Consider the following 24,712-nt stretch of genomic DNA (forward strand, 5'->3'; position numbering starts at 1 on the left):
CTCCCCTCCTCCCTCCTGCTTCCTCCCTCTCTCCTCCTCTTCGTGGAGAAGGAGAGTTGAACATGAGGAGCAGTGAAGCTTCGTCCTCCAGCTGCAGACCCGGTGAGACAGATCATTTCATGTTTCACCGTTTCTCTGCCGACTCACATGAAAGCTACAGACTGAAACAGGTCAGTTGTTCTTCTCGTCAGAACCGAACCCACTGATCCTGAACCAGGTCCAGACTTCCTGTTCCTTCCTGTTTGAGTTGATCTTCTAGAACCGAGGAGCCGTCGTGTTCACTGAGATCAAACTTTGACAGTTTGTTGTGACAGATCCACATTCGAAGTCGTAACTAGAGTTTAACTTCTGTCCTCGTCCACGTTGAAAGCTCCTGCAGCGTTAAAACTAATGAGCTCAGTTTGTTGACAGAACATTGAATTATGAAGCAAACGATTGGTCCACGTCCCATCTGCTAACATGGAGGAGATGGAGTTTGTCCTGAAGCAAGTCCCCAGGGGGCGATGGAGACACTCGGGCTTCACTTGTGGTAGCTGTCCAGTCGTCCATCTTTATTCAACGTGCAGGAAGTGACGCAGCAGGTCCAGAGTCCACACAGGAAGTCTTTACCATCCGGTTCAGATCTGGATCAACTGTTCACACTGAAAATAAAAAATGAAAAGAAAAGGGTTTGAACCTGAGGAGGATTTAGTCTCTGTGGTTTGGTCTCAAGTTAGAGTGGAACAATGAGAGCTCTGTTCTCTGTGTGTTATTAGTGTGTGTGTGTGTGTTATTATTGTGTGTGTGTGTGTGTGTGTGTGTGTGTGTGTGTAGGCAGGTTGAGCTTCACGCTGCTCTTTCCTCAGTTTTCTGCAGATCAACATGACGGAAACACACAGAGTGACAGGAGCGACCAGGAGGGTGAGACACACACACACACACACATACAGACACACACACACACACACATACATATATGGACACACACACACTGTATCTCTCAGCTCCACTTGTTTGATTTTAGTTTCATGTTAAGTCGGAAACTTTAGTTTGACTTGTGTGACGTGTTGAACCTGTTTGTCAACAACAAGGTGGACGGAACAGGAAACTGCTACTTCCTGTCGGGACTACCAAAATTAAAGCTTCAGTATTCAACATATCTATAATTCCGTGTGAGGGTTAATTAGTCCCCAAGTCACCAAAGTTAAAGGTGATTCTGACCACAACATTTTATTTATAGTTATTATGATAAATCATTAGCAGGATTTATTTTGTTCACGATGATCATGTTTCAGACACTTTCTGATCTTTATCAAAGAACTGCTAAATTTCAAGTTTTTTGTTTTTCTGTCAAAACTGAAAGTATTTAGTAAATTAAGTTTTGAATGTAATCATTGCTTCTACATGTTTACTCAATTATTCTGTAGTTTATATTCTGTACCGAGCTACATCCTGACGTTGTGTTTGGAAAGATCAGGAATGACTCTAACTTTTATCTGTTTTAAAACTTTTTATGGGACTGAACTGTTAAATCTTTAAAGTGTAAATCAAAGCCTCGTTCTACAGAGCGATGCTTTGAATCTGCTGCCTTTATTTTGAAGGGACATCTGAGCTCAGAGAGACAGCACGTGAGGGTCACACGGTCTGAACCATGTGACCAGTGACGTCACCATGCTGTTTTCACTGAAACACAAAAACTTTATTTTAATTTTCTTACACAAAGAAAATCTTTATCGCAAATGTATTTAAATCAACAAACAAACAAATACAATAAAGGAGTTTTTTTTATGTATGTGAATTTGGTTTAGTCTGAATGATAAATAACATCACAGTTGTAGAAACTGTTATTAATTTAATAGTGTAAAAATGTATTTGTTCAGTTGAAACTGGATTAAAAACACAGAATTAAATGTTGATTGTTAGAAATTCCGGATCTTAAAGTTTTTCACAAACAGAAAATAATGAAATAATAAAATGTGAGAAAATAGCAACACTTGTGTTGTGTTGTTTGTTCAGAGATGGGGGGTTCCACAGCGGAGTGTGGCCGATGGGAGCAAAGCCAGCGTCCAATCAGCTGATCCCGATGATCACAGACGTCTGGTAAGAAAAACACCGACCATTAAGAGTTAAGATAAATTCACCACATCCAGAAACCATGAGGAAATAAACCTGTTGGTTATTCACGGCGACATTTTTCATTCAATAAAACAAATACTGATGAGACAGAAGCCCGGATCCCAGTTGATCTGTGTGTGTGGGCAGGTGGTTCCCTTCAGAGGTCACATCTCCGGTGGGATGGAGCCGGGGAAGAAGCTGGTGGTGGTGGGCGTGGTCGACTCCCGCCCTGACAGGTAAACACACGACTTCACGAGCTGCTTGAGAATAATCAGCTTTTTATTTCTCTTTTCAGTTTCACAGTGATTCAGTGAAAGGTCACGAGCTCACTGCAAACAGGAAGTGCTGAGTCAGCATCATTTTAATGACTTGATCATGAGTTTAAAGAAAAGTGGCTGAAAGAAAATGACCAGCAGCGTCCTGTGTGTGATATCAAAACAGTTCTAACTCATGATCCACATCATCCTGTGTCCTCGCCCCCCCTCAGGTTCTACGTGGCCCTGACATGTGGCCGCGGGACGTCCGGGGAGCCTCCGCCCGATGTGGCCCTGGAGCTCTGCGTTCGATTCCCAGACCGACAAGTCCTGCGGCGGGCGTGTGTGTCCGGGTCCTGGGGAGACGTGGACACATCGGTGCCCTTCTTCCCCTTCATCCGAGAGCAGCCGTTCAAGGTCCCAGCACCAGAACCGCACCACAGAACACAGTCAGTAAAGATGGACGACATGACGGCTCCGCTAAAGTGAAGCCAAAGAGTCTCGTCGCCCCCTGGTGGCCGGCTGCAGCATAGGCACTAAATGTTGGTCAAAGATGGTTTCTGTTTATTCAAGTGTTTCTGATCAGTTTGGTTTCATTTAGTTAAATGATATAAAAACATGATAGACAGCTGAGACTGACCCGAGCGGGTGAGTGGGCGGGACCTCGATACCGGTACTGCACGTATTCTGACCCTGAATGTCCGTCATCACCACAAGGGGGCAGTGTTGGAGTGGAGATGTGTCGTCCATCTTTGTTTACAGTGAAGTCAAGTCAAACAGTGGAGTCAGATCCCTGATGTTTCTCTTCTCTGCTGCAGATGGAGATCCGGAGCGAGCGGAGCCGGTTCCGTGTCTTCGTGGACGGACAGAAGCTGTTTGACTTTCACCACCGACTCCCGGTGCTCGGCAAGGTCGACACGCTGTGGATCAAAGGTCACGTGAGGGTCACCAAACTGGCCTGAGCCACGATCGACCAGGACGAGTCATGTGATGGTTCACACGGAGCAGAACTTATGAAAGTGACTGAGTTTATTTACTTTATTAAATTTATCTGAACGTTTAGTTTCCTTTCAAACTGAGATTTATGCACAGAAAACTGAAGAACCTCTGAAATATGATGATTTATTTTTGTTTAAATTACAAACTACAAAAGTTTGTAAGTTTTATGTGATGATTAAATATTTTTCTCGTTAAGTATTTGAATCCGTTTAGATTTTGAGCTCCAGATTATCCTTGGGACAATTTTTTTACGTGATTATTGTATATTTATATATATTTTAAAATAAAATTATACAAAAATCTACAGCTGCAGCCTGTCGTTACGTCAGAGTCCACGAGCAGCTGCTCATGTCCCTGTGGTGCAGCGGTTTGACCACAGGGGGGCAGCAGAGGAAAACACGAGCTCAGTGGTGGAGGTGAGCCGAGGAAACAAGATGCTGGAAGATTGTTTACTGAGACGTCACTTCACTGCTACGACAAAACCAACAGACAGTATTTGAGATAGAGTCGTCTGTTGTGCGTCTGTTGTGTGTGATTGTTGTCTGGTGTGAGTCTGCAGCTTCACCGAGCTTCTTCAGTTTCATGGAGATGCTCCAATATTATCACCTGCTGCCTCCGCTCATCCATTATACATCAGAGCCACAGTTCAGTGACCAGCCAGTGTGTGAGTCTGTGTGTGTCTGTGTATGTGTGTGTCCTGTACTTACTCCCTGTCATACTCCATCACAGCTGGTTTCATGTTCTCTGCTGTTTACAGTTCCTTCATCATATTCAGTTGAATCAGGTTTTAACAACATCATTAAATGTTCAGTCTCATCGTCCGGCTCCGTTTTATAAAGTTTAAAACTCAAACTCGTAAACACAACAACGTGTCGGGGACCGGAACCGATCCCTCTTCTAGTTACTACAGATGAGTCTGTGGATCTTCACGGTCACATGTCAGTGGTTGTTTCTCACAGACTGTAAATAAAGATGGACCACACGTCTCCAGAAATGAAGCCAGAACATCTCGGATCCAGACGCCGCCCTCTGGTGGTGACGTCATCCCGAGTCTGTGCAGTAGCGATGGGGGACGGAGCTGCTGAGTCGATTCACGCTATCGACCAATCACAAGCCAGTAGCTGCAGATCCTCTCTCACCTTTAGCCAACGTTAGCATTGGTTCTGTTTAGTATCGATCTCGTCTTTGTTTCTACTGACGCTCGTTCTGTCTCCAGCTGCTGAGCGATGGAAATGTGTCACTCAGTAAATAATTGACGGACCTGCTGACCCCCCCCCCCCCCACCCCATCCAGAGATTGGTTCTCCTCAGTGTGTGTGTGTGACCTCTGACCTTTCTGCTGCACCTGGTGTCACTGCTCATCAAAGATTCACCAACTGTCAGCAGCCGTCAACAACCCCCCCCCCCCCCCCCCCCCCACGGCATCCATCACATGACGTGTTGACGCTCTGAATAAATAAAGAGGGTCGACATTTACCAAAGCCCGGTTTGCGCTAGTAGTTTATTCGGAGCAGGTGATCGAGGCCAAGGTTTAGCAACACATTAGCTACAAGCTAAGTTAGCTCAAGTAGCTACAAGCTAAGTTAGCTCAAGTAGCCAAGTGAGAGCTGTTGTTAAGACCGAGGTTTATCATTATCATTAAAAACTTACCAGAAAGCTGTTTACGCTTCGATTTAAGAGCTAAATTAGCTAAGCTAGCTCAGAGCTGATTATCACGTTAGCTTCGTATCAGAAATAACATCCATCCATGCTAACAGTGGAAATGCATTTTATTTGTTTGTGTAGATTTTTTATTAAAATTATTCAAAATATATTTCAAATGTTAAAACAAACTCGTTCATTTTACAATTAATTCAAATCTTTCAAACATTTACAAAAACGAAGCTGTCGGTTATGAACTGTGACAAATTCAAAATCACAACTTACATCCTGGTTCACGTTCTGTTTCCACATCAGAGCTTTTAAGAATCAGTTTGACAAAGTTTATAAAAATATAAAAGCCGTCACATCAGAAACTTTTGAATTCAAATAAAAAGAACAAACGAAGAGTTAAAGTATCAGTGGACAAATTAATAAAGCCCCTCAGACACAGATCCACATGTCTGTGACACGTTTATCTAATATGTTAAGTTGTTAAGTTGTTAAGTTGTTTTAATGTTGATCAAATTAAAGTTTGACTATTAACTTTGCAGTATTTGTACTTCTTGCACTTACTTTACAGTAAAGATGCTGAGTACTTCTCCAGGTGTTTTGAATCCATTTTAAATGAGCTGGATTATTGTTTCTGTCTCACATCATCTCGTCCACGTCAGTAGAAACGCAGACTGTCGGTTGTGGGAGGAGCTGAAGTGTCTGTGACTCAAACTGGTCCACCAGTGCAGAGTGGAAACCTGAAGCCTTCAGCACCAGTCAGACTCTGAGGAGTTCTGGTTCTGCTCTGCAGGGAGGAGACCTCTAGAAGCTTTTCCAGCGGATGGCCGACAGGACGGTGTGGATGAAGTAGAGCAAAGTCGCCACGTAGGAGAAAACCTGAAGAGACAGAAGAAGAAGAACGTTGGAGTGTTTGGTTCGTGTGAAGATCAAGAGACACAAAACTAAGAAGAGACAAACAACACATTCAGAGAGACACAACATCTGCACTAGAAACATCTGTATTGATGCCATGAGCGGACCAATGACAGCTCAGCAGGTTCTTGAGTGAGTCCACCTCAGACCTTCAGGTTCTAGAGTCTCAGCCTGATCTTCGTTTCACTGGTTTCCATCATCACGTTAAACTGGACTCACCACAGCAGAGATGTCCAGCCGATAGTTCTGTGGGTTTGACTCCGCCTTCTTCTCCAGAGTCACTTTGGCCAAAGCCACCGAGGCGCTGAGGTAGAAGAAGGCGGCGACTCCGTGATACGCAAAGTCCTGACAGAAGAAGAAGAGGGAGAGAGAACAAGGGATGGAGTCATCACACAGAGTACTCAGTTACTTTCCACCCTGGACGTGAGTTAATGATCTGATCCAGGATCAGTGTGTGGACGTCTTACTGCTGCGGCCCAGCTGCCTCTGTTCTGATGCCCCCCGCAGGCGAACACCAGCATCCAGGTGAAGGTCATCACGAAGCAGAAGACGGAGACGAACATGACCCAGCCCTGAGGGTTGGCCGGCACCACCAGGGTGCACGCCACCAGGATCCACACCAGGCCGCCGAAGATCTGCAGACGAGGTGACACAAGGACATAGAACAGATATTAATCAGACTTTCTGCAGCGAATGTTTTCATCTGTGAATCATCTGCTGATTAGTGTCTGGTCAGTAGTTTGGTTTCACATCGTGTTTAGTGAGAAGAACCAGTTTAGATCCTCATGTTTCAGTGATTCTGCTTCAGAAGAGAAGTTTGAACCTGGTCCAGGGAAACCTGAGGAAAGAGTCCGATCCGGTTCCTCAGTCTGGTTCTCTGACTCAACCTGAAGCTCCGTGAGTCTCAACCGATGAGCTTTGTTCTTCCTCTGAAGACAGAAACCTTTCCTCTCAGATCTGAAACCTGACGTCCGATCACTTCACTGATTTCCAGTCGTGGCGTCTCCATTATTTTGTCGTGTCTCCAGCTCTGGTGTTCCTGCCTCCGTTCACCCTACACCTCTGATGATTGACAGTCTACATTATTCATGCAGCTCCACCCTCCTCCACCTGCTGCCACACACCTGTTTGTGTGTCTGTTTGTGTGTAGATTCCTCCTTCTTCACACATGCCTAAGTTTCATGACGTTCATTTCATATCAGCTCTCGGCTTCATTCTGATCTCTTGCGTCATTCGAGGAATTCCTTCTGTCTCTTAACGCTCGGCTGCTGTGACCTCTGACCTCTGAAGATTATACCATAATCATCATATCTGACAGAAAGTGATTTTTAATAAACCAAACTACAGACATGATAAAACGATTCAGCTTTGAGTTTAAGGTTTAAAGTTTATAGTTAAACAGTTTAACTTCATTCAACTGTTTCATGACTCCAAGGTTTTAAAGTGATTGTGCATTTTATAAGTTTGTAAGGAAATTGGTTAAAACAAACATTACAAACAATATACGATCTTAAAAAGCATCAGACTCATCTCATGGTTGAGATTATGACGTTCACAGTTTAGGATCGAGAGTTAAAGTGGAAATATTTTGACAGTAAAGATGAAGTTTGGATTGAGCAGATTCACATGAACTGTGAATCTACAGCAGCAGATGGTTCAGTCATAATCTAATAAGCAACAGGAAACCTGCCCATCGGCCAGAACTGAAAATAACCACAGGTCCTTTGTCTATTTAATTTATCTGAAAAAGGTTTTGTTTTGAACCAAGAAGAGAAACTCAGGGAATGAATCGTTCTTTGTCAAATAAAATCACACTCACTCCTTCTTGGTTTTAGAAAAGTATTTAAAATCCATTTGTGTTGTCTGGCTTGATTAAATAAAATAAAATAAAACTAAAACTGAATAACTTTCAACATGAAGATGTTTTGTTAAATAAGTTGAAACAGAAAAGACCGTCAGTCTGCACAGAACGGAACAGCTCAGTTTCCCTTCAGTCGCTCATTGAGATTCATCTGCTCTTTGGTTTGTTTGATGCTGAATCGTTAAAAAAAGGATTCACCGAATTTACTCCGTGCGTAAAAGTGTCCGCACTGTGCGTAAAAGCTGCGTAAAAGCTGCGTTAGAGCGCGCACAGAGATCTCCAGGGGACCAGCTGCTGCTTCTTACCAGCTCCGGCAGGTAGAGGATGTCGGGGATGGTGGTGCAGATCCCGATCCCGCGGGGCAGGTTCCCCATGGTGGTGGAGCTGGAGGCCATGATGCTGCTGCTGCTCGGACTGACGCGCGTCTCTCAGCTGCTGCGCGTTAAACCTGAAGGAACCAACTGGAAAAACCGGAATCCCCCATCGGCCGCGCGCAGGGAGGGAGACACGAGGCCGAACCCGCTCCCGAGCTGCTGCAGCTTCAGTGATGGAGGATCAGAGAGGGACACTTATCAAGACCCGCGTGACTCATCTATCCACATGACGTCACCTCTGCTTCCATCAGCAACGAAACTTCTGTTGTTGCAGTTGTGAAGCTCCTTCTCAACTAGTTAGAGGTCAACCAGTGAAGACCTGGAGGGAAGGTCTGTTTACAACATCACACAATATCAGAGCTCTGGGTTTGAACCCGTGTTTCTCCAGAGGTTCCTCCTCTGAATCGTTTCTGGAGAAAGACCTTCTCTAACACAACTCTATCACAACATGACACATGAACCACTTCTCTCCTCGTGTGTCTTGGCTCTTAGACGCTGTCGGTCAAATGTTTTACCTCAACATGTGACTCCTCTGTCAGAGCAGCCACTTTTATTAGGATCATACAGAGTCCTACACTGGGTTTAATTCAAATATGAACACGTCTTCCTTTTGTTTCAGTGTATATTCATACATGTGAATCAGCGTGAGACCCTGCAGCCCTCACACCTCACACAGGGTCAACAACAGAGCCATGGAAACAGCCAGCTTCTTGTTTGGCTGCACCAAGTCGCCGAGCTGTCGGACAAACACCTCAGACAATCAGCGGCTGGATCTGGTTTCCTGCCGCGGTCACCGGATCCCTCGACTGGGAAACCAACTCCTGAGGAGGAGAGGAACCCGAACAGAGCCTCAGGTGGACCACAGCTGGGACAGCTGAACTGTGTGTGGCCCATAATAACTGTTTATACTTCAAACTGTAAATATCTATCATTCATATTGTACCATCCATTTGGTAGTCAGTGAATTCATTCATGAACGTAGCTGCAGTCCGATAAAATACAATAACAATGAAAGAAGAGTTGATTATGAACACACAGTGATTTCCTGTGGCTGTGTCGTGCTCATCACATGACCACACGTCAACGTCCTGGTTCTCGATCCTCATCTCTCACATTCCTGATCAAACATCTGAAGAGGTGTGTTTGTGTTGGTTGACGTCACCCTGACGACAGGCGTGTGTTCAGATCATGCATGAGACGTGTGATAGAGACCGGGTCACTTCAGAGTCACAGAGATAATGAACTTTATTGTTAGAGCAGCTCTTATACAACAGAAGCAGCTGGAAAGAGACAAGTTAAAATATACTAATGGAAATTAAATCAACTAGAACATCACTCAGAAGATCTCAACAGTCACTTAAATCATTGATATGTAAAGGTTTTGTATTTATAGCTCTTTTCTAGTCTTGATGACTCAAAGCACTTTACAGTTTTACAATCACACAGAGCATCTATTAGCAGCACTTTGTTTTTCCATGAGAGGCAATTCGAGGCTCAGCATCTTGCCCAAGGACACTTCAGCACGCAGATAGGGAAGACTGGGGATCGAACTGCCGACTTTCAGCTTCATTCCTTTAAACACGATCACTGAATTATTCTCTACTGATAAAATCAGTAAAAGGTTGAATAACGTTTTATCACACAGTGTTTTAGAAAGTGAAAAATATATTTTTATACATATGTTACGGTACCTGATAGTGCGGGTCTAGACAGATGTTACGGTACCTGATGGTGCGGGACTAGACAGATGTTACGGTACCTGATAGTGCGGGTCTAGACAGATGTTACGGTACCTGATAGTGCGGGTCTAGACAGATGTTACGGTAGCTGAGAGGCACAGGGGTGTTTGAACATGGCGGCGGTGAGTCCTCCTCTCCTTCTTCTTCTTCTTCTCCTTCTCCTTCTCCTTCTTCAACTTCTTCTTCTTCTTCTTCACTGTTTCTTCACATTGTCTGTTAGCATGTCAGTTAGCTCCCGGCTAACCTATGTTAGCCGGGAGCTAACTCGGTGTTACACTGATCATTGAGCGTGTGGATACATGAGACCGGAAGTGACGCAATCTGTCAGATTAAAAGAAGAGTGAGTGGACAAAAACAATCCAGATGTTTGTGTTTATGTTGTTTAGACAAAGAGAGAGAGAGAGAGAGAGAGAGAGAGAGAGAGAGAGAGAGAGAGAGAGAGAGAGAGAGAGAGAGAGAGAGAGAGAGAGAGAGAGAGAGAGACGACACACACACGTTTCACGGTCAACACAGACTTCTACACAACATGTACAAGCAGCAGCTGCAGAAGCTTCGTCCTCGTCTTCCTCTCGTCCAGAGGACAGACGACACTCACAGGTGGTGTCTAGTCATGTGATCACGTGTTTGAAAATGTGCGTTGTGTTGACACAACTGACACAACAACAATCTGCTCTGGTCTCTCCACAGACACACAACAGCAGGACGAGCTGAGACGTTCTCCTGCCAACACCCTGCTCACTTTCCAGTTAGTCGCTCCCAGCAGGTTCATCAGGTTCCACTGAAGGGATCGGTCCCGTGGGTTGAAGCAGAGTGCATGCTGGGACATTAAGAACTCCTCCTCCTCGTCCTCCTCCTCCCAGTCCCTCTCGTCAGCTCGATGCCTCGATGGAGAGCTCTCTTCAGTCTCTGCTCTCGGTGGTCCAGCCCGGTCCCTCAGGCCCTGGTCCTGACCCTCCTCACCTTCTGCATCGTCCTGCCGCTCTGCTGCCACCAGCTGCTCTACTCCTACTTCTTCATGAAGTCCGTGTACCTGGACTCCATGAGTGAGGAGGTCCTGCAGGACAGCCTCACCCGGGGTCAGGATGCACTGCGCTTCTGGCAGAGCGCCTCCAGCCCAGCGGGGGGGGGGTCTCCCAGGTTCCGCAGCCCCGCCCAGCACCCCGAGCTGCTGGTCACTGTGGTGAGCGTCAGGCGGAGGGAGGGGCGGGACTTCCACTACCTGCTCCAGGTGATGCAGCAGCTGAGCGGCCTGGTGGGGGGCTGTGGGGAGCGGGGGTGCGCCGAGCTGCTGGTCTGTGACGTGGAGAGCGGTCCCCAGGAGAACCAGGACGCCAAGCTGCTGGAGAACCACGTCAGGGTGGTGCGGCGCTCGCCTGAGGAGCAGCAGGCGGCCCGGGAGCCCGTCAACACCTTCGAGAGGGAGAAGAGGGATTACGTGTTCTGCGTCCGGAGGGGCTGGGAGCTGCTGAGGCCCCGGAACATGGTGGTCCTGGAGGACGACGCGCTGCCCAGGGAGGATTTCTTCTGGGTTGTGAAGGACCTTCTGTCTCGTCGCTTCTCCCTCCAGACGCTCTACATCAAGCTCTATCACCCGGAGAGGCTGCAGCGCTACTGGAACCCGGAGCCCTACCGCATCCTGGAGTGGGTGGGGCTCGGCCTGGTGGGAGCCACAGCCCTCCTCCTCGGCCTCGCTTACTGGAACCCCTTCTCCTTCTCCTTCACCCTGTCGCTGGGCCACCTCCTCTTCTTCACCCTGTACTTCATGGCGGCTGCGGAGCTCCTGGGGCGGCACTACGTCCTGGAGCTGCGGAGACTCTCCCCTCAGCTCTACGCCGTGTCCCCGGCCACCGAGTGCTGCACCCCCGCCATGCTGTTCCCCGGGAACGCCTCGCTCAGGGTGGCCGAGTATCTGGACGGCTCGTTCTGCGTGAAGGGGAACGCTAAAGACATGGTCCTGTACCAGATGGCGAGGACCATCCCGGGGGAGACGGCTCACAGCGTGGAGCCCAACCTGGTCACCCACATCGGGGCCTTCTCCTCGGTCAGGCCCAACCCATCCAGGCCCAAACTCCTCTGACAGAACCAGGAGGTGGTGGATCAGATTCCTACTGGGCTCTACTCCTCCTTCCTGCCACGCCCCCTTCTGGACCCCTCCCACATTGTGAGTAGAAGATTTGGGGGATTTTCAGGGAAGAAGTTGTCAAGTCATCAGGAAGAAATGGGACTAAGTTCTGATGTTTGTCTCAGTAACGTCTCCAGAGAGCGGGTCGGTGTCACAGTGTTCAGTCACACACCAGGACATGAGGTGCCTTTCAAAATGTTAGAAACACAAAGTCCATTCGGCTGAAGCTTCTTCCATCAGAGTTTATAACAAGAGGAGACTCAAAACTGAAAGATAGAGGACATATATATATTTATAAGATTCAACATCATCATGCTGGAGAACTTCTTTAATCGGCTTCTGGGACTTTCCTGATTTCTATTCATCTGAAGTGATTCGTTTACACTTTGTTCTTCTGACGAATCAGTCGACTGGTGTCTAAGTGCAGTTTGGTGCAGACACGTACAAATACAGATGTAGCTGATTTAAACATGAGCCTTTATTTCTTTATGATATTTTAAAACCCCTCCGCTGCTGCCTTAACGATTCATCATCCACCTTCAAAAGTTACAGATTTTTTCAATTATCAACGTGTTGGATGGATACGATGAAGATTGCTCAGACTTGTTCCCCGTTCATCCAGATCTGGTTGAAACTCAGCTACGGGTTTGAAAGCATCTGACTCGATCTCTTCCTTCCAGTTTGTGTTTGGTTGGAAACGTTCCAGTGTAACAAACTGATCAGGAGTTTAAACACCAGGCAGTGATCAGACGTCTTCGTCTTCTCGGCTGTCAAAGCATTTAAATCACATCGAAGTGACATCTGTCTCGGCTACGTCAGTTTAGGAAACAGGAAGTTGTAGTGTGGTTGAGAAACGGTTAACTTCTTTGGACGCTGAATCCAGACCAGGATTCACTGAGACAGAATGAGGTCGTGAACATGTGATTCTGATTGTGTTCTTTTGTATTTTACAGTCCTGTCTTTGTACAGAGGTTTGAGATAGAACGCAGGAGCAGGGTTCCAGCGGTCACCTTCCTCCATTTGGAAATGTCACGCCTCATGTTACCACATTTGTCGAGCAGCCTAACCTGTGTTTGTGTCTCTGCCCTTTTTTACATGTAGAGCATATTTAACATTTAAACACTCTTGGATGCTCTGGTTTTGTGATTCTTGCTCAGGACGCCTTTGCTTTCGAGCGTCCTTCATTTTCTAGCAAAACAACACAACAGGTCAATATCAACTTTTTCCCTCACATTTAAATCAACAGATTAATAAAATGTCCGACAGTTCACCGGACTTCCTGCTCCCCACGCTCCATGTGCCTTCGATGCTCCTGACGCTGGACATTATAATCAGAGAAACACTGATTGTGAAAATCTTGGCTGATAAAAATGTTCACAGAAACAATTTGGCTGATAGCTGATGTTTTTTTTTACTGTTTTGTTTGTTGTTTTTTTCATCAAACTCACCCGTTTATGAATGAACCGCTCATAAGGTTAGAGCACCACCAAGTGGACATTCTAAGGATCTGCAGCTTTTCAACCGGCGCAGAATTCACACAACAGATCAAATCAGTCACTGCCATTAGTGGACCATCTTGATTGATAAGTGCATTTCTGATAAATATAATATTATGCATGACTCATCCCTGATAGAAATTACTCTTAATGTGTATTTAATTTGCACTTGTGTTAAGTAATGACATTTAATGAATTGCTGGACGAACAACAGGAAGTCGCTGCCAAAGTAAAACCATCAGGCCTATGACAGTTTCTCACACTGCCACTAATGACACTGTAATATTCCTGAAAATCTCTTTCTCTCTTTAGAGAAGTTAGAGCCTTTGTCCGGCTTTGTGTCTGTGGTCTAACCCCAGGAGACATCGATCTGAAACTCTAACGCCTCATGTGATCGAAACGGTTGAACTCTTTGTTTGCTTGAAAAACGGTAGCGGGTTCATTTATAGTTATGATTGAATAAATAAGATTTATATCAGATATGGTTTAACGGAGCACCTTAAAGATTTGATTGTTGCTGATGGATCGTCCTCTTTGTTAAAGAGCTGCTCGTGATCAGTCAACGTTTACCAACTCATCAAAATAAACACTACTATCTTCTTAAAATGAATCAGGATTATTTCTGATTCAACGTTATTTGCACTTTATTAAAACACTTTAGTAAAGACAGTGTACAGAGTTCAACATACACTGATCAGCCACAAAGTTAAAACCACCTGCCGAGGTTCAGTAGGTTCCCTTGTGCCGCAGATCGGACCTCCGACAGGAAGTGGAGATGAGTCTTCCATCTGTATTTATGTCTTTCTACACACTCATTGATTGTGTTTATATACAGATATATACAGATTTATACACCCCACATGACTTTGCCTCATGTCAGAGTCGCTCAGATCCATCTCACTCGTCACCAGCGCCTCCTTTAACAAGTTATTTTTTCACTTCAGTGGTTTTACTGTTGTGGCTGATCGGTGTTTTTAAAATGAGGAAATAAAAACATTTTAAAGTCAAAGTGCTTCTGTACATAATGAACAGTTATAGTGTGTAGACACAAATTAAAATATATAATATATAATTGTGTGTTTGTTTCTCATGTGTGATTTTCACCTCAGTTTCGCCTTCACCTTATTTTAAGTTAACAACATTAAACTCTGTTTGGTTTGAGTTTGTTTGTGGTTTTATTTGTTTTTTTTTTCTACCATTTTATCTCATTCTGTGTTACATCAATATTTAGATTTATTTAAAGTTGTGTAACTGTTTCTGCTGTTTCTTCATTCGCTGCTGTTTATGACTTATCTCATGCTGGATTCTATGACAAACATGAATTCTGAATCTGAACAATCGATCAGCTGACCAAAGACTGGTGCTCTTGTCATGTTTCAATCTCAAATTTCAAAATAAAAGCCTTGTTTTGATTTTACTGAAATGAATTAGTCTCTGAGGAATGATAAATATGAAATATTGAATTCCGACTTTGTCCTGACTTTGACTCTTTCACTGTTTTCTGTATATTTAAAACACAATAAATCACTGGGTTGTCAGAAAGTCTTTTCATCAATCACAAAAGTGTCCTGTGTTGTAGAAGCTGTATATTAGAAATGTTTATATCGTGTGGTCAGTGAAGGCATCACAGAGAAGTGTGATGTCCTGTGGTCAGTGAAGGCATCATGGAGTAGTGTGATGTCCTGTGGTCAGTGAAGGCACCATGGAGTAGTGTGATGTCCCGTGGTCAGTGAAGGCATCACGGAGCAGAGAGGAGATGGTCGATCTGTTCGGACTTCTTCAAACCTGCAGCTCACACACACATTAACACACATTAGCAAACAGTTACAAACAGTTACACACATTGACACACTCACACACGCACACACACACTCTCACGCAGACAAACACACACACACACACTGTGCAGAACCGATCGGAAACTTCTTCTCAGGAGGTTTTGTTGGAACTTTTTTCTTCATGATGTCGGGGGAAGAGAAAAGTGAAAAGATTTCTGAGTCTGAAGGAGGAGAAGAAGAAATAAGGAACAGAGGGAACCCGGAGAAAAGCACAGAGGTGAGAGAGGGGGGGAGAGAGAGAGAGAGAGAGGGGGGGTGAGAGAGAGAGAGAGAGAGGTTTCACATGACATCTGTAAACTGATGGACTCTTGTCCCGTTTTCTCTCATAAAACGATTTAACAGGAAACTCACCATCTCTCTCTCTCTCTCTCTCTCACTCTCACACACACACAGACACACACACACACACACACTCTCTCGCTCTCGCTCTCTCACACGCACACACACACACACTCTCTCTCTTTCCATGTCATCAGTGTTTGAAGTTTATTGTGAAACTTTGTTGTTGATCTGAATGAACTCCGCCAGGTGTGAACTGGTTCATGGATCTTCAGCCATCATACAATCACATGATCTTCATGCTGTAAATGTGTGTGTGTGTGTGTGTGTGTGTGTGTGTGTGTGTGTGTGTGTGTGTGTGTGTGTGTGTGTGTGTGTGTGTGTGTGTGTGTGTGTGTGTGTGTGTGTGTGTGTGTGTGTGTGTGTGTGTGTTTCAGGACCTGGACCTGGCTTCTATCTACGTGTCGGACGCTCAGTACAACAGGAACATCTGTGTGGACACGTCTCCTCGGGCTGTGAAGTGAGACGTCTCATGTCTTCATCCAGAACCTGGAGGCTCCTCACAGACCAGCAGGTTCCATCTTCAGCTCAGACTGAAGATGGAACCTGCTGGTCTGTTAAGATCAGTGTGTTTCAGATCATCAGCTGATCTCAGGTTCTGAGTCACACATTAAAGATGAAACTCCAAAGTTACCAGAGATAAATAAAGATGGACGACATGACAGCTCCTGAAAGTGAAGCCAGTCCCGGGGTCCCCCTGGAGGCTGGCTCCAGTATAGGTCCTCCTCCTCCTCCATGTTAGCAGATGAGACCTGAACCAAACAGAAGATGTGTCTATGGTTCCCGCTGGTTCTTCTCTCTCTGATGTTTGATCCATTTTCTGATCAGTTTGGTTTGAATCAGTCTGATGATGTAAGAACGGGCTGAGACCTGATGATTGACAGCTGACACTGGCTCAGGATTGGTCGAGCGTGTGTACGGGTTATTTGCTAATAGTGTTGTAATCTTTCATTGTGTGTGTGTGTGTGTGTGTGTGTGTGTGTGTGTGTGTCTTCAGACTCTATCTCCTCTATAACCACTGGTTTCTGAAGGTTCTGCTCTACTTCTTCATCCTGCTGGATCTGTCTCTGGCCGTCTTCGAGGAGCCGGCCGTCCTCACTGTGCCTTCCTGGGTAAGATGGCCGCCTGGTGTCATGATGGAGATGTGATGAGTGTCAAACGTCAGAGAGCTTCAGAGGACAGAACCTTTGTGTCCTTTCATCAAACCAGATGTGCTTATCGTTTTCAGGCCACCATGTTGGTGGAGCTGCTCTGCTTACTGGTCTTCACCGCTCGACTGGCTCACTACGCCAAGGTCATCCCCCGGGACAAGTTCTGGAAAGACGCCAAAAACATCTGCATCATTGTCGTCCTCATGGTAACAGCCTAGTGGCCGCTCACTGTACTGCAATGATAAAAACACATCTGCTCAAACCCCAGAACCAGAACCAGGACCAGGACCAGGACCCGTGAGAAGGTTCACGGGTCCTTTTTAAAGTCGAGTTACATTTTTAAGACATGTGACTGATGCGGGAGAGGTGAATTATGGGAGATGTAGTTCCTCTGTTTGCCTGTAACAAAGTCTTTGAAGCAGACGATGGCTGTGACTCTATTACTCTGTGACTTGATTCATAATGAATTTACTGTTAAGTGGTAAAATTACAAACTGCAGGAAATGTGCTGGAGCTGTGAGGATCCGTGTTCTCTTCTCACGGGCCAGAGCCGAGCTGTGGGGGGATTGGACTGGACAGACTGGTCCCAGAGCACAGATCACTGGGAGTTTGTGTGGACTCAGGGACGAGGCTATTTCCTGGTTTATTCTGAGTGAAAGCTGAAGTTGCTGAGCAGAGTTCCTGTGGAAGTCAGGATGTGCTGACATCACTTTCTGCTTGTTGTTGTGAAACAACCTTTCACGTGAAGTCGCCTCGTCAGCGACTCCGGAGCAGGAAGTGTTTCCTGAGCCTCAGTGACTCGAGGCCTCGGCCACTTCAGGTTCCATTGAATCACTTGAATCCTGTTTCTCTCTGTGAACGTGTTTCCTTCACTGGCTTCAGGAACATTTCAGGTTTATCAGTCATTATGTCAGTGTTGATGTTCTTTGGGGAATAACTCATTTTATGGTCTGTTTGACTCTAAATGATCATAAATCACTAAATGAACATCAGCTGTTTGAAGAAGACTTGAAACTAGAGACTGAGACAGAAACCTATAAAGTGAGAAGTCACTTTCTCATGTACTTCTATAGAATCTACCAGAGGAGTCGCCCCCTGCTGGTCACTACTCAGAAGATCAACTGAATTGATTCTGTTTTGTTTCTTGGTTTGACTCCAGCTGACTCTCGTGGATATGATCATCTACGGAGCGCTGAGAGCTGCCGACTGCCACGCCCTCCGCTGGTCCAGAGTCCTGCGCCCGCTCCTATTGGTCAACGTCACAGAGGGACGGCAGGTAACCGCCCCCCCCGGCTCCGTCTCACTTCTCCTCGTATGATACGACGATAATGATTCATGTTGTCACAGGAATGAAGTTTTACGATGTTCATGCTCTGAGTTTGAGGACGTTCATTTAAGAGAACATTTATTTTGTATAAATCACACGATACATCCTGTCACACATAAGCTCAGTTGGTGTGTGTGTGTTTGTGTGTTGTTGTGTGTTGTTCATGTGCCAGCTCCGCAGGGCGTTCAGGAGCATCAGGAACGCTCTGCCTCAGATCTTCTACGTCTTCCTGCTCTTCATGTTCAGCGTCCTCATCTTCTCCCTCATGGCTCTGAAGCTTCTGGGTAAACGGTGAGTCATCAACTTTTCACTGTTTCATTCATTAAACCATCAAACTTGAATCTGTCGTGTGAGTGAGAAGGTTTCTTCACCTTGTTGAAAGACTCAGATATGAAATGTGTCTCAGTTTCATATCTGCCAACTCATCAACTGAGAGATTAAACATCAGAAAACGTTTCTGGATCGTTGGAATCAAACTGATGAAGATTCATCAGACTCAAGAACTTGTGACTTCCTGTTTATAATCTGAAAGTTCTGAATATAAAACATTTTAACCATTAAAACATGGTGACATTGTTATTGTGATAAAAACAGACACAGAATGATACTCTGTGATTTCTCTCCAGAGGTCTGAAGACCATCGACGGATCTCCGTACTTCACCAACTACCTGGAGATCGTGTTCGACCTGTACGTCCTGGTCACCACGGCCAACAGCCCCGACATCATGTAAGAGCTCCTGAGTCCACAGATCTGACGCTGAGTCACTGAACTGATCTGAGACCTGGTGAAGGAATCTGTTTCCCTCAGTGTTTCTCAGCTTCATCGTACGTTTCCTTCACGTCCAATAACTGTAGATAAGGATGAAGGACAGCTCCCAACAGTGGAGCCAGAACATTGTGTTTGCCCCCTGGTGGCGGGGGCAGTGTAGGTCATAATCCTCCTCCATGTTAGCAGATGGGACGAGAACCAAACCCACAAACTCGAGACCCTGTTTCCTCTCAGTTGCATGAACGTCTAACGCAGAATTCCAGATTATGATCTTTGTGTTTATGATCATATTTCGTCCCGTGTGAGCTCAAAGCCTCGTTTCCAGATTCTTTCTGCTCATTTCATTCTCTGCTCCTCGTTGGCAGGATGCCGGCGTACAACTCCAGCTTCGTCTTCGCCATCTTCTTCATCGTGTACATCCTCATCAACACCTACATCTTCATGTCCGTCTTCTTGGCCGTCGTCTACAACAACTACAAAAAACACCTGAAGGTGCTAACGTGGTTTGATTCCCTCTCAAAGACACAAAACACATTGTTCTCATGATCCAGTAGAATCCATCAAAAGATCTGAGAAGAGCACAGGACTCTAACATGTCCTGGTCCACTAGGAGGAGATGCGGCAGCTGGTCAGGGCCAAACGGCACAAGATGGTGCGAGCGTTCACCGTCCTGCAGGAGCCGAGGGGGGAGGGGGTTGAACCGGGGGTGACCCAGGCCAACTGGAACCAGGTGGTACGACTGGTCCGGCCCGATATGAGCAACGCCCACAGAGAGCTGCTGTGGAGCGTCTCCGACAACAAGAACCAGGGGTTCATCGGTGGGTCCCACAAACCGGCAGTCTGATTCCTGCTTTAACACCCCCACTCACTCTGTGCTTGATTGACAGGTAAGGTGGCCTTCGTCCAGCTGGCCGACCTCCTGAACATCGAGGTCATCACCCTCAAGTCCAGACCACACCCACTTTACCATTTGTGCCCCGCCCTCTACCTATCAGGGCCCAGCCGCCTACTCTGCCGATTGGTCCAGCACAGGTGAGGGGGGGGGGGTTAGCAGCCACATGTTGACCAGACGTGACCTCAGAAACAACATGGAGGTCGATACAGACTGTGTGTGTGTGTTCCAGGGCCTTTGTGATCCTGTTCGACCTCATCATCCTGGTGAACGCCGTGTTCATCGGGCTGGACGAGGAGAATCCGATGATCGCCAACTCCGAGTGGGTCTTTCTGGCTCTGTACCTGCTGGAGATCCTCCTGAAGCTCTACGTGTTCGAGCCCAAAGCCTTCTTCTCCAGACACAACTTCTGGAACTGGTGAGCACCCGATGTTCTTAACCTCATGTCACGTGATTGGACAATGACAGTCCAATCACATAGCCAGTCAGAGGCCAGGTGGTTCTGTCTGCTTTACCCCCCCGGGCCCTGACCAGTGGGGTCGATGGTCCAGATGGACAAACGTGCTGAGTCATCTAACTCCTCCCAGTGATTTACTCAGGATGAGTTTTGGGAGACGCACTCTGAGTCTGGATAGTCTTTGTCCAATCAGGTTCCAGTGTGAAACCAGTTGGAGAGTGTGTACTGGGAGGCTACTGGTTGTTCACTCACCAGTCCCAGTCTCATTCTGCCCAGTGCAGCAGCTCAAACATCACATTCACTTCACAAAGTCCAACTTTTCTTTTTCTGAACCTTCTCCAGGTTCGACACCATCATCGTGGTGTCGGCTCTCATCGCCACGGTCGTCAACTCGGCCATGAAGTCATGTGAGTTCTGTTTGTGAACTGAACACTGAACTGGTTTCCACTCTGCTGACACGTCTCCCCCCCCCCCCCGTCCTGTTGAAGCTGGAGGTTACACCAGCCGTCAGATCCTGGACATCGTCTTCGTCCTGCGGGTCCTCCGGCTGATCCGGGTGGTGGACAGCATCCAAAGGTTTGATCTCTGACTTCCTGCTTTTATTCATCTGGCTTGATTTCTCCATGTTTGTGTAATTGCTGCTAACGACAATATTACACAACTAAAACGTCTAAAATCCATTTCAGCGAATCAGGTGTAGAAGAAAGATTCAGTGGAGGATGAGGCGTTTGATTTAGGCCACGCCCCTTTGCATCTTGAAGGTTTCCTCCCAGTTGAACCCAGAAGCGCCGTCAGCAGATGAAGGAATCGAACCCTTTTCTGTCTGAAGCTGTGGTTGTTTGATCTGCGTCTCTGTCCCAGGTTCCGTACGATCATCAACACCCTGATCCGGATCGGACCGGCCATCCTCACGTTCGGACAACTCATCCTCGTAAGTCACAGCAGCTCAATCCAACCTACTGTGACCTGATGATGGTGCTGAGCGGCTCAGTGAGTGCTGGTCCTGCTCCACAGGTGGTGTACTACGTCTTCGCCATGGTGGGGATGGAGCTGTTCAAAGACAAAGTGAAGTTCTCTGAGGATCCGGACGACCCGGAGAAGCTCTACTGTGGAAACCCTCGACTGAGAGGAACGGCCTTCGCTCACCTCAACTACTGCAAGAACAACTTCAACAACGTGGTGTCCTCCTTCATCCTGCTGGTGGAGCTGACTGTGGTCAACCAGTGGCACGATATCCTCACACACAGACACACACACACAATGAAAACCTCTGTTGTTGTTTCTCTGAACTGTGTGATTCCTTAACGCGACTCCACTGCTGAGCAGCGGCTTCTCCTTCGTCACCCACGCGTCGGCCCGGATCTTCTTCGTCCTCTTCCACATCCTGGTCGTCATCGTCATCATCAAGTAAGAGGAGTGAGGTCATGATCCCCTAAACACTAATATGGACTCAAACCAAAAGTATTTTTTAATTTGAATGTAATAGATCCATGATTAACGACCTGCAGAGGGCGCTGCTGCTGCTGCCTTTGCTGTAGCAGTGACCAGACGAGCATGTGACCCGATGTCATCATCTCGTCCCACGTCTGTTCTTCTTTCAGCATCTTCGTGGCGTTTGTCCTCGAGGCGTTCTTCGTAGAGTACTCGTTGGAGAAGAGCGACCTGCACACGTCTCTGGAGAAGAAGATCTCAGAGCTGGAGCTGGCTGTGGAGCAGTACGTGACCATCACAACCAGTGGACCCATCACTGTAAACACTGATGGGTCTGAAGGAGTGTTCCACTGGTCACACGTCTAGACGGTTACTGGAACACAGCGACTGGCTGTAGGGTTAGAGTTAGATTTAGAGTTAGATTTAGAGTTAGATTTAGAGTTAGATTTAGAGTTAGAGTTAGAGTTAGAGTTAGAGTTAGAGTTAGAGTTAGATTTAGAGTTAGATTTAGAGTTAGAGTTAGAGTTAGATTTAGAGTTAGAGTTAGAGTTAGATTTAGAGTTAGATTTAGAGTTAGAGTTAGAGTTAGATTTAGAGTTAGATTTAGAGTTAGATTTAGAGTTAGATTTAGAGTTAGAGTTAGAGTTAGATTTAGAGTTAGAGTTAGAGTTAGATTTAGAGTTAGAGTTAGAGTTAGAGTTTGAGTTAGATTTAGAGTTAGGGTTTGAGTTAGGGTTAGATTTAGATTTAGAGTTAGAGTTAGAGTTAGAGTTAGAGTTAGATTTAGAGTTAGATTTAGAGTTAGATTTAGAGTTAGATTTAGAGTTAGAGTTAGAGTTAGATTTAGAGTTAGAGTTAGAGTTAGAGTTTGAGTTAGATTTAGAGTTAGGGTTTGAGTTAGGGTTAGATTTAGATTTAGAGTTAGAGTAAGAGTTAGAGTTAGAGTTAGAGTTAGAGTTAGAGTTAGAGTTAGATTTAGAGTTAGAGTTAGAGTTAGAGTTAGAGTTAGAGTTAGAGTTAGAGTTAGAACAAGACTTTCATTCAAACAAATCTAAGCAACAACCCTGATTTAGTCCTTTGTTTCTTTTTAACCTTATTTTACTGCAGTCATTTTTTATAAGTAAAATGATCTTATAATTCAATGACTCAGGTTTGTGTTGTCAGGACGTTTGTGTAATTATTAATAATTGAAAGATGAAAGTCAATATTTAGACTCAGTTCAGTTCAGGTAACATCCAGGTGTCTCGTGCCCTGCGTGTCGTCTGGAAGGTGAAAGCTCTGAGAGTTCAGCTTTGTGTCAGATGATGAATTGTGATGTTGTGTGTCTCCGTGATGTTGTGTTGCTCAGGGAGAAGATGCAGGAAAACCTGGTGAACGCCATGGAAACCATCGACAACGACCTGGGAACCGGCCAATCAGCAGCCTCCAACAAACCGACCCTGATGTTTAAAATCGCTTCAAAAAGTAAGAAGCACTGAGCGGGGGGGGGGGGGGGGGGGGGAGAAAAGACCACGCCCATTTAGACAATAAGAGCATGTTTGGACCTAATAGAGGCTTTTGTTTTGAAAAGTAGACCAGTGTACGATTCATTTACCAGTTATTATCACCATAGATATATATATAAAGGCTAGATGTCTCGGCCAATGGAGTCGAACGTCCGCACATGGCGGCCATCTTGCGTCAGGCGGCTCACTCACCCATAACATTGTGTTGTAGTCGTACGTACTTTTTAAATAAACATAACTTGTTCAATTTTCAACCGATTTTTAAACAGTTTGGTTTGTTATAGACGTCAGAGAGGTAGTTATGACACTGCAAAAAAATTGAATAATGTTCTTAAATAGGTACAAGATATCCCTTTACAAATATACATCAAGAATTATTTTATTTTATATTCTTTAAAAAGTACATGTACCACTACCAACACAATGTTATGGGTGAGCGAGCCGCCTGTGGCAAGATGGCCGCCATGTGCGGACGTTCGACTCCGTTGGACGGAAACGCGGACGAGACATCTGGCCTTTATATATATATCTATGTTTGTCACGCTGCTCTGTCTTCACTGGTATGATGACACCTTAGTGGAGAACTAGCGCCACCTACTGCTCCTCCATTCAATTCATTTTCATTTATTAGTTCCAACACACGTGAAGTCAGGGTTCTTTGCCTCAGTGGATGTGTGTCTGTCCGTGTGTCAGGGTACCGGACGGTGGACGCCCTGCTGCAGCGGATGTTTGAAGCCGATCTCGACCCGGACGACTTCGCTGAGAACGACGACGCTCAGGACGACGGGAACTTCACGAACCCGTCGTTCAGCTCTGTGTAAACATGTAAACATGTAAACAAACAAACAAACATGAAGGGATCTGTATATTTTTATATTTCTGTCCTGTCGCTCTCTGTAGGGACACAAATGAAATCTGTATTTTTCACATAAAGTCTATTTACACTTAAAGTTGATGTGGTTGTTCTATGTTCGTGTCCCTGTTCACTAAATTCACAAACTTAAAAATAATATTCATGCTTTAAAGTCAGATGTTTCTGTTTCAATGTTATCTTAGTGAAGACAACCATCATAGAAACAAGTGAATGAGAGAGAGGAAGATAAAACACATCCTGCTTCAATCTGGAAAATAATAAAATAAAACATGTTCATCTTAAATTAGATAAAATTACATTCATGAACAAATAAAAGAAGCAAGAAATCAGAACTCTTGGGTTAATGTGAGAAACATTGATGAATGTATGTATATGTGTAGTGTCTTTATATTATATATATATATATATAATATATGAGCAAAACAACCTCCGTGTCAGCAGGGGGCGGTGTGGAGCTGCAGATGTAACATGGAGAAGCTAAGCGTGTGATTGTGTGCGTGTGTGTGCGTGTGGTGCTGATGCTGTAAAGATGGAGAACAGGGAGGAACCTTCTCTGTCGCTCGGAGGGAAACAACATTCAGGTAAAAACAAACAAACAAACAAGAGCTGCGTCACAAACAAAGAG

General features: G+C 45.6%; 4 protein-coding genes across 7 annotated transcripts; 3 read left to right on the forward strand and 1 right to left on the reverse strand.

The window, feature by feature from the left end:
• Positions 1 to 4,159, forward strand: LOC133954107 (galectin-related protein-like). 4 transcript variants are annotated; one of them, XM_062388410.1, is made up of 6 exons: positions 1 to 102; positions 192 to 900; positions 1,996 to 2,079; positions 2,206 to 2,330; positions 2,582 to 2,765; positions 3,167 to 4,159. In XM_062388410.1, the coding sequence occupies exons 2-6, from the start codon at positions 862 to 864 to the stop codon at positions 3,308 to 3,310; spliced, it is 576 nt and encodes a 191-aa protein (XP_062244394.1). In that variant the 5' UTR covers positions 1 to 102; positions 192 to 861; the 3' UTR covers positions 3,311 to 4,159. The 4 variants fall into 4 exon arrangements, with proteins under 4 accessions (XP_062244394.1, XP_062244396.1, XP_062244397.1 ...); XM_062388412.1 differs by having other exon boundaries at positions 59 to 170; positions 846 to 900; XM_062388413.1 differs by having other exon boundaries at positions 79 to 900; positions 2,221 to 2,330.
• A 936-nt stretch (positions 4,160 to 5,095) lies between these two features.
• Positions 5,096 to 8,283, reverse strand: LOC133954118 (myelin and lymphocyte protein-like). Its single transcript, XM_062388427.1, has 4 exons — positions 8,078 to 8,283; positions 6,379 to 6,546; positions 6,131 to 6,256; positions 5,096 to 5,875 (listed from the first exon to the last, which is right to left on the reverse strand). The coding sequence occupies exons 1-4, from the start codon at positions 8,165 to 8,167 to the stop codon at positions 5,801 to 5,803; spliced, it is 459 nt and encodes a 152-aa protein (XP_062244411.1). The 5' UTR covers positions 8,168 to 8,283; the 3' UTR covers positions 5,096 to 5,800.
• A 1,209-nt stretch (positions 8,284 to 9,492) lies between these two features.
• Positions 9,493 to 14,920, forward strand: pgap4 (post-GPI attachment to proteins GalNAc transferase 4). Its single transcript, XM_062388361.1, has 2 exons — positions 9,493 to 10,007; positions 10,573 to 14,920. The coding sequence occupies exon 2, from the start codon at positions 10,763 to 10,765 to the stop codon at positions 11,960 to 11,962; it is 1,200 nt and encodes a 399-aa protein (XP_062244345.1). The 5' UTR covers positions 9,493 to 10,007; positions 10,573 to 10,762; the 3' UTR covers positions 11,963 to 14,920.
• Positions 14,921 to 15,234: 314 nt separating this feature from the next.
• On the forward strand, positions 15,235 to 24,163 carry tpcn3 (two pore segment channel 3). Its single transcript, XM_062388259.1, has 19 exons — positions 15,235 to 15,558; positions 16,058 to 16,140; positions 16,678 to 16,792; positions 16,909 to 17,037; positions 17,991 to 18,107; positions 18,331 to 18,449; positions 18,785 to 18,886; positions 19,294 to 19,420; positions 19,539 to 19,746; positions 19,816 to 19,960; positions 20,053 to 20,238; positions 20,620 to 20,684; positions 20,766 to 20,853; positions 21,139 to 21,208; positions 21,292 to 21,508; positions 21,594 to 21,684; positions 21,879 to 21,992; positions 23,057 to 23,172; positions 23,907 to 24,163. The coding sequence occupies exons 1-19, from the start codon at positions 15,463 to 15,465 to the stop codon at positions 24,032 to 24,034; spliced, it is 2,316 nt and encodes a 771-aa protein (XP_062244243.1). The 5' UTR covers positions 15,235 to 15,462; the 3' UTR covers positions 24,035 to 24,163.
• Positions 24,164 to 24,712: the final 549 nt, after the last annotated feature.

This window comes from Platichthys flesus, chromosome 5 (genome assembly GCF_949316205.1).
Source record: "Platichthys flesus chromosome 5, fPlaFle2.1, whole genome shotgun sequence".
In the NCBI taxonomy this organism is placed as follows: Eukaryota; Metazoa; Chordata; class Actinopteri; order Pleuronectiformes; family Pleuronectidae; genus Platichthys; species Platichthys flesus.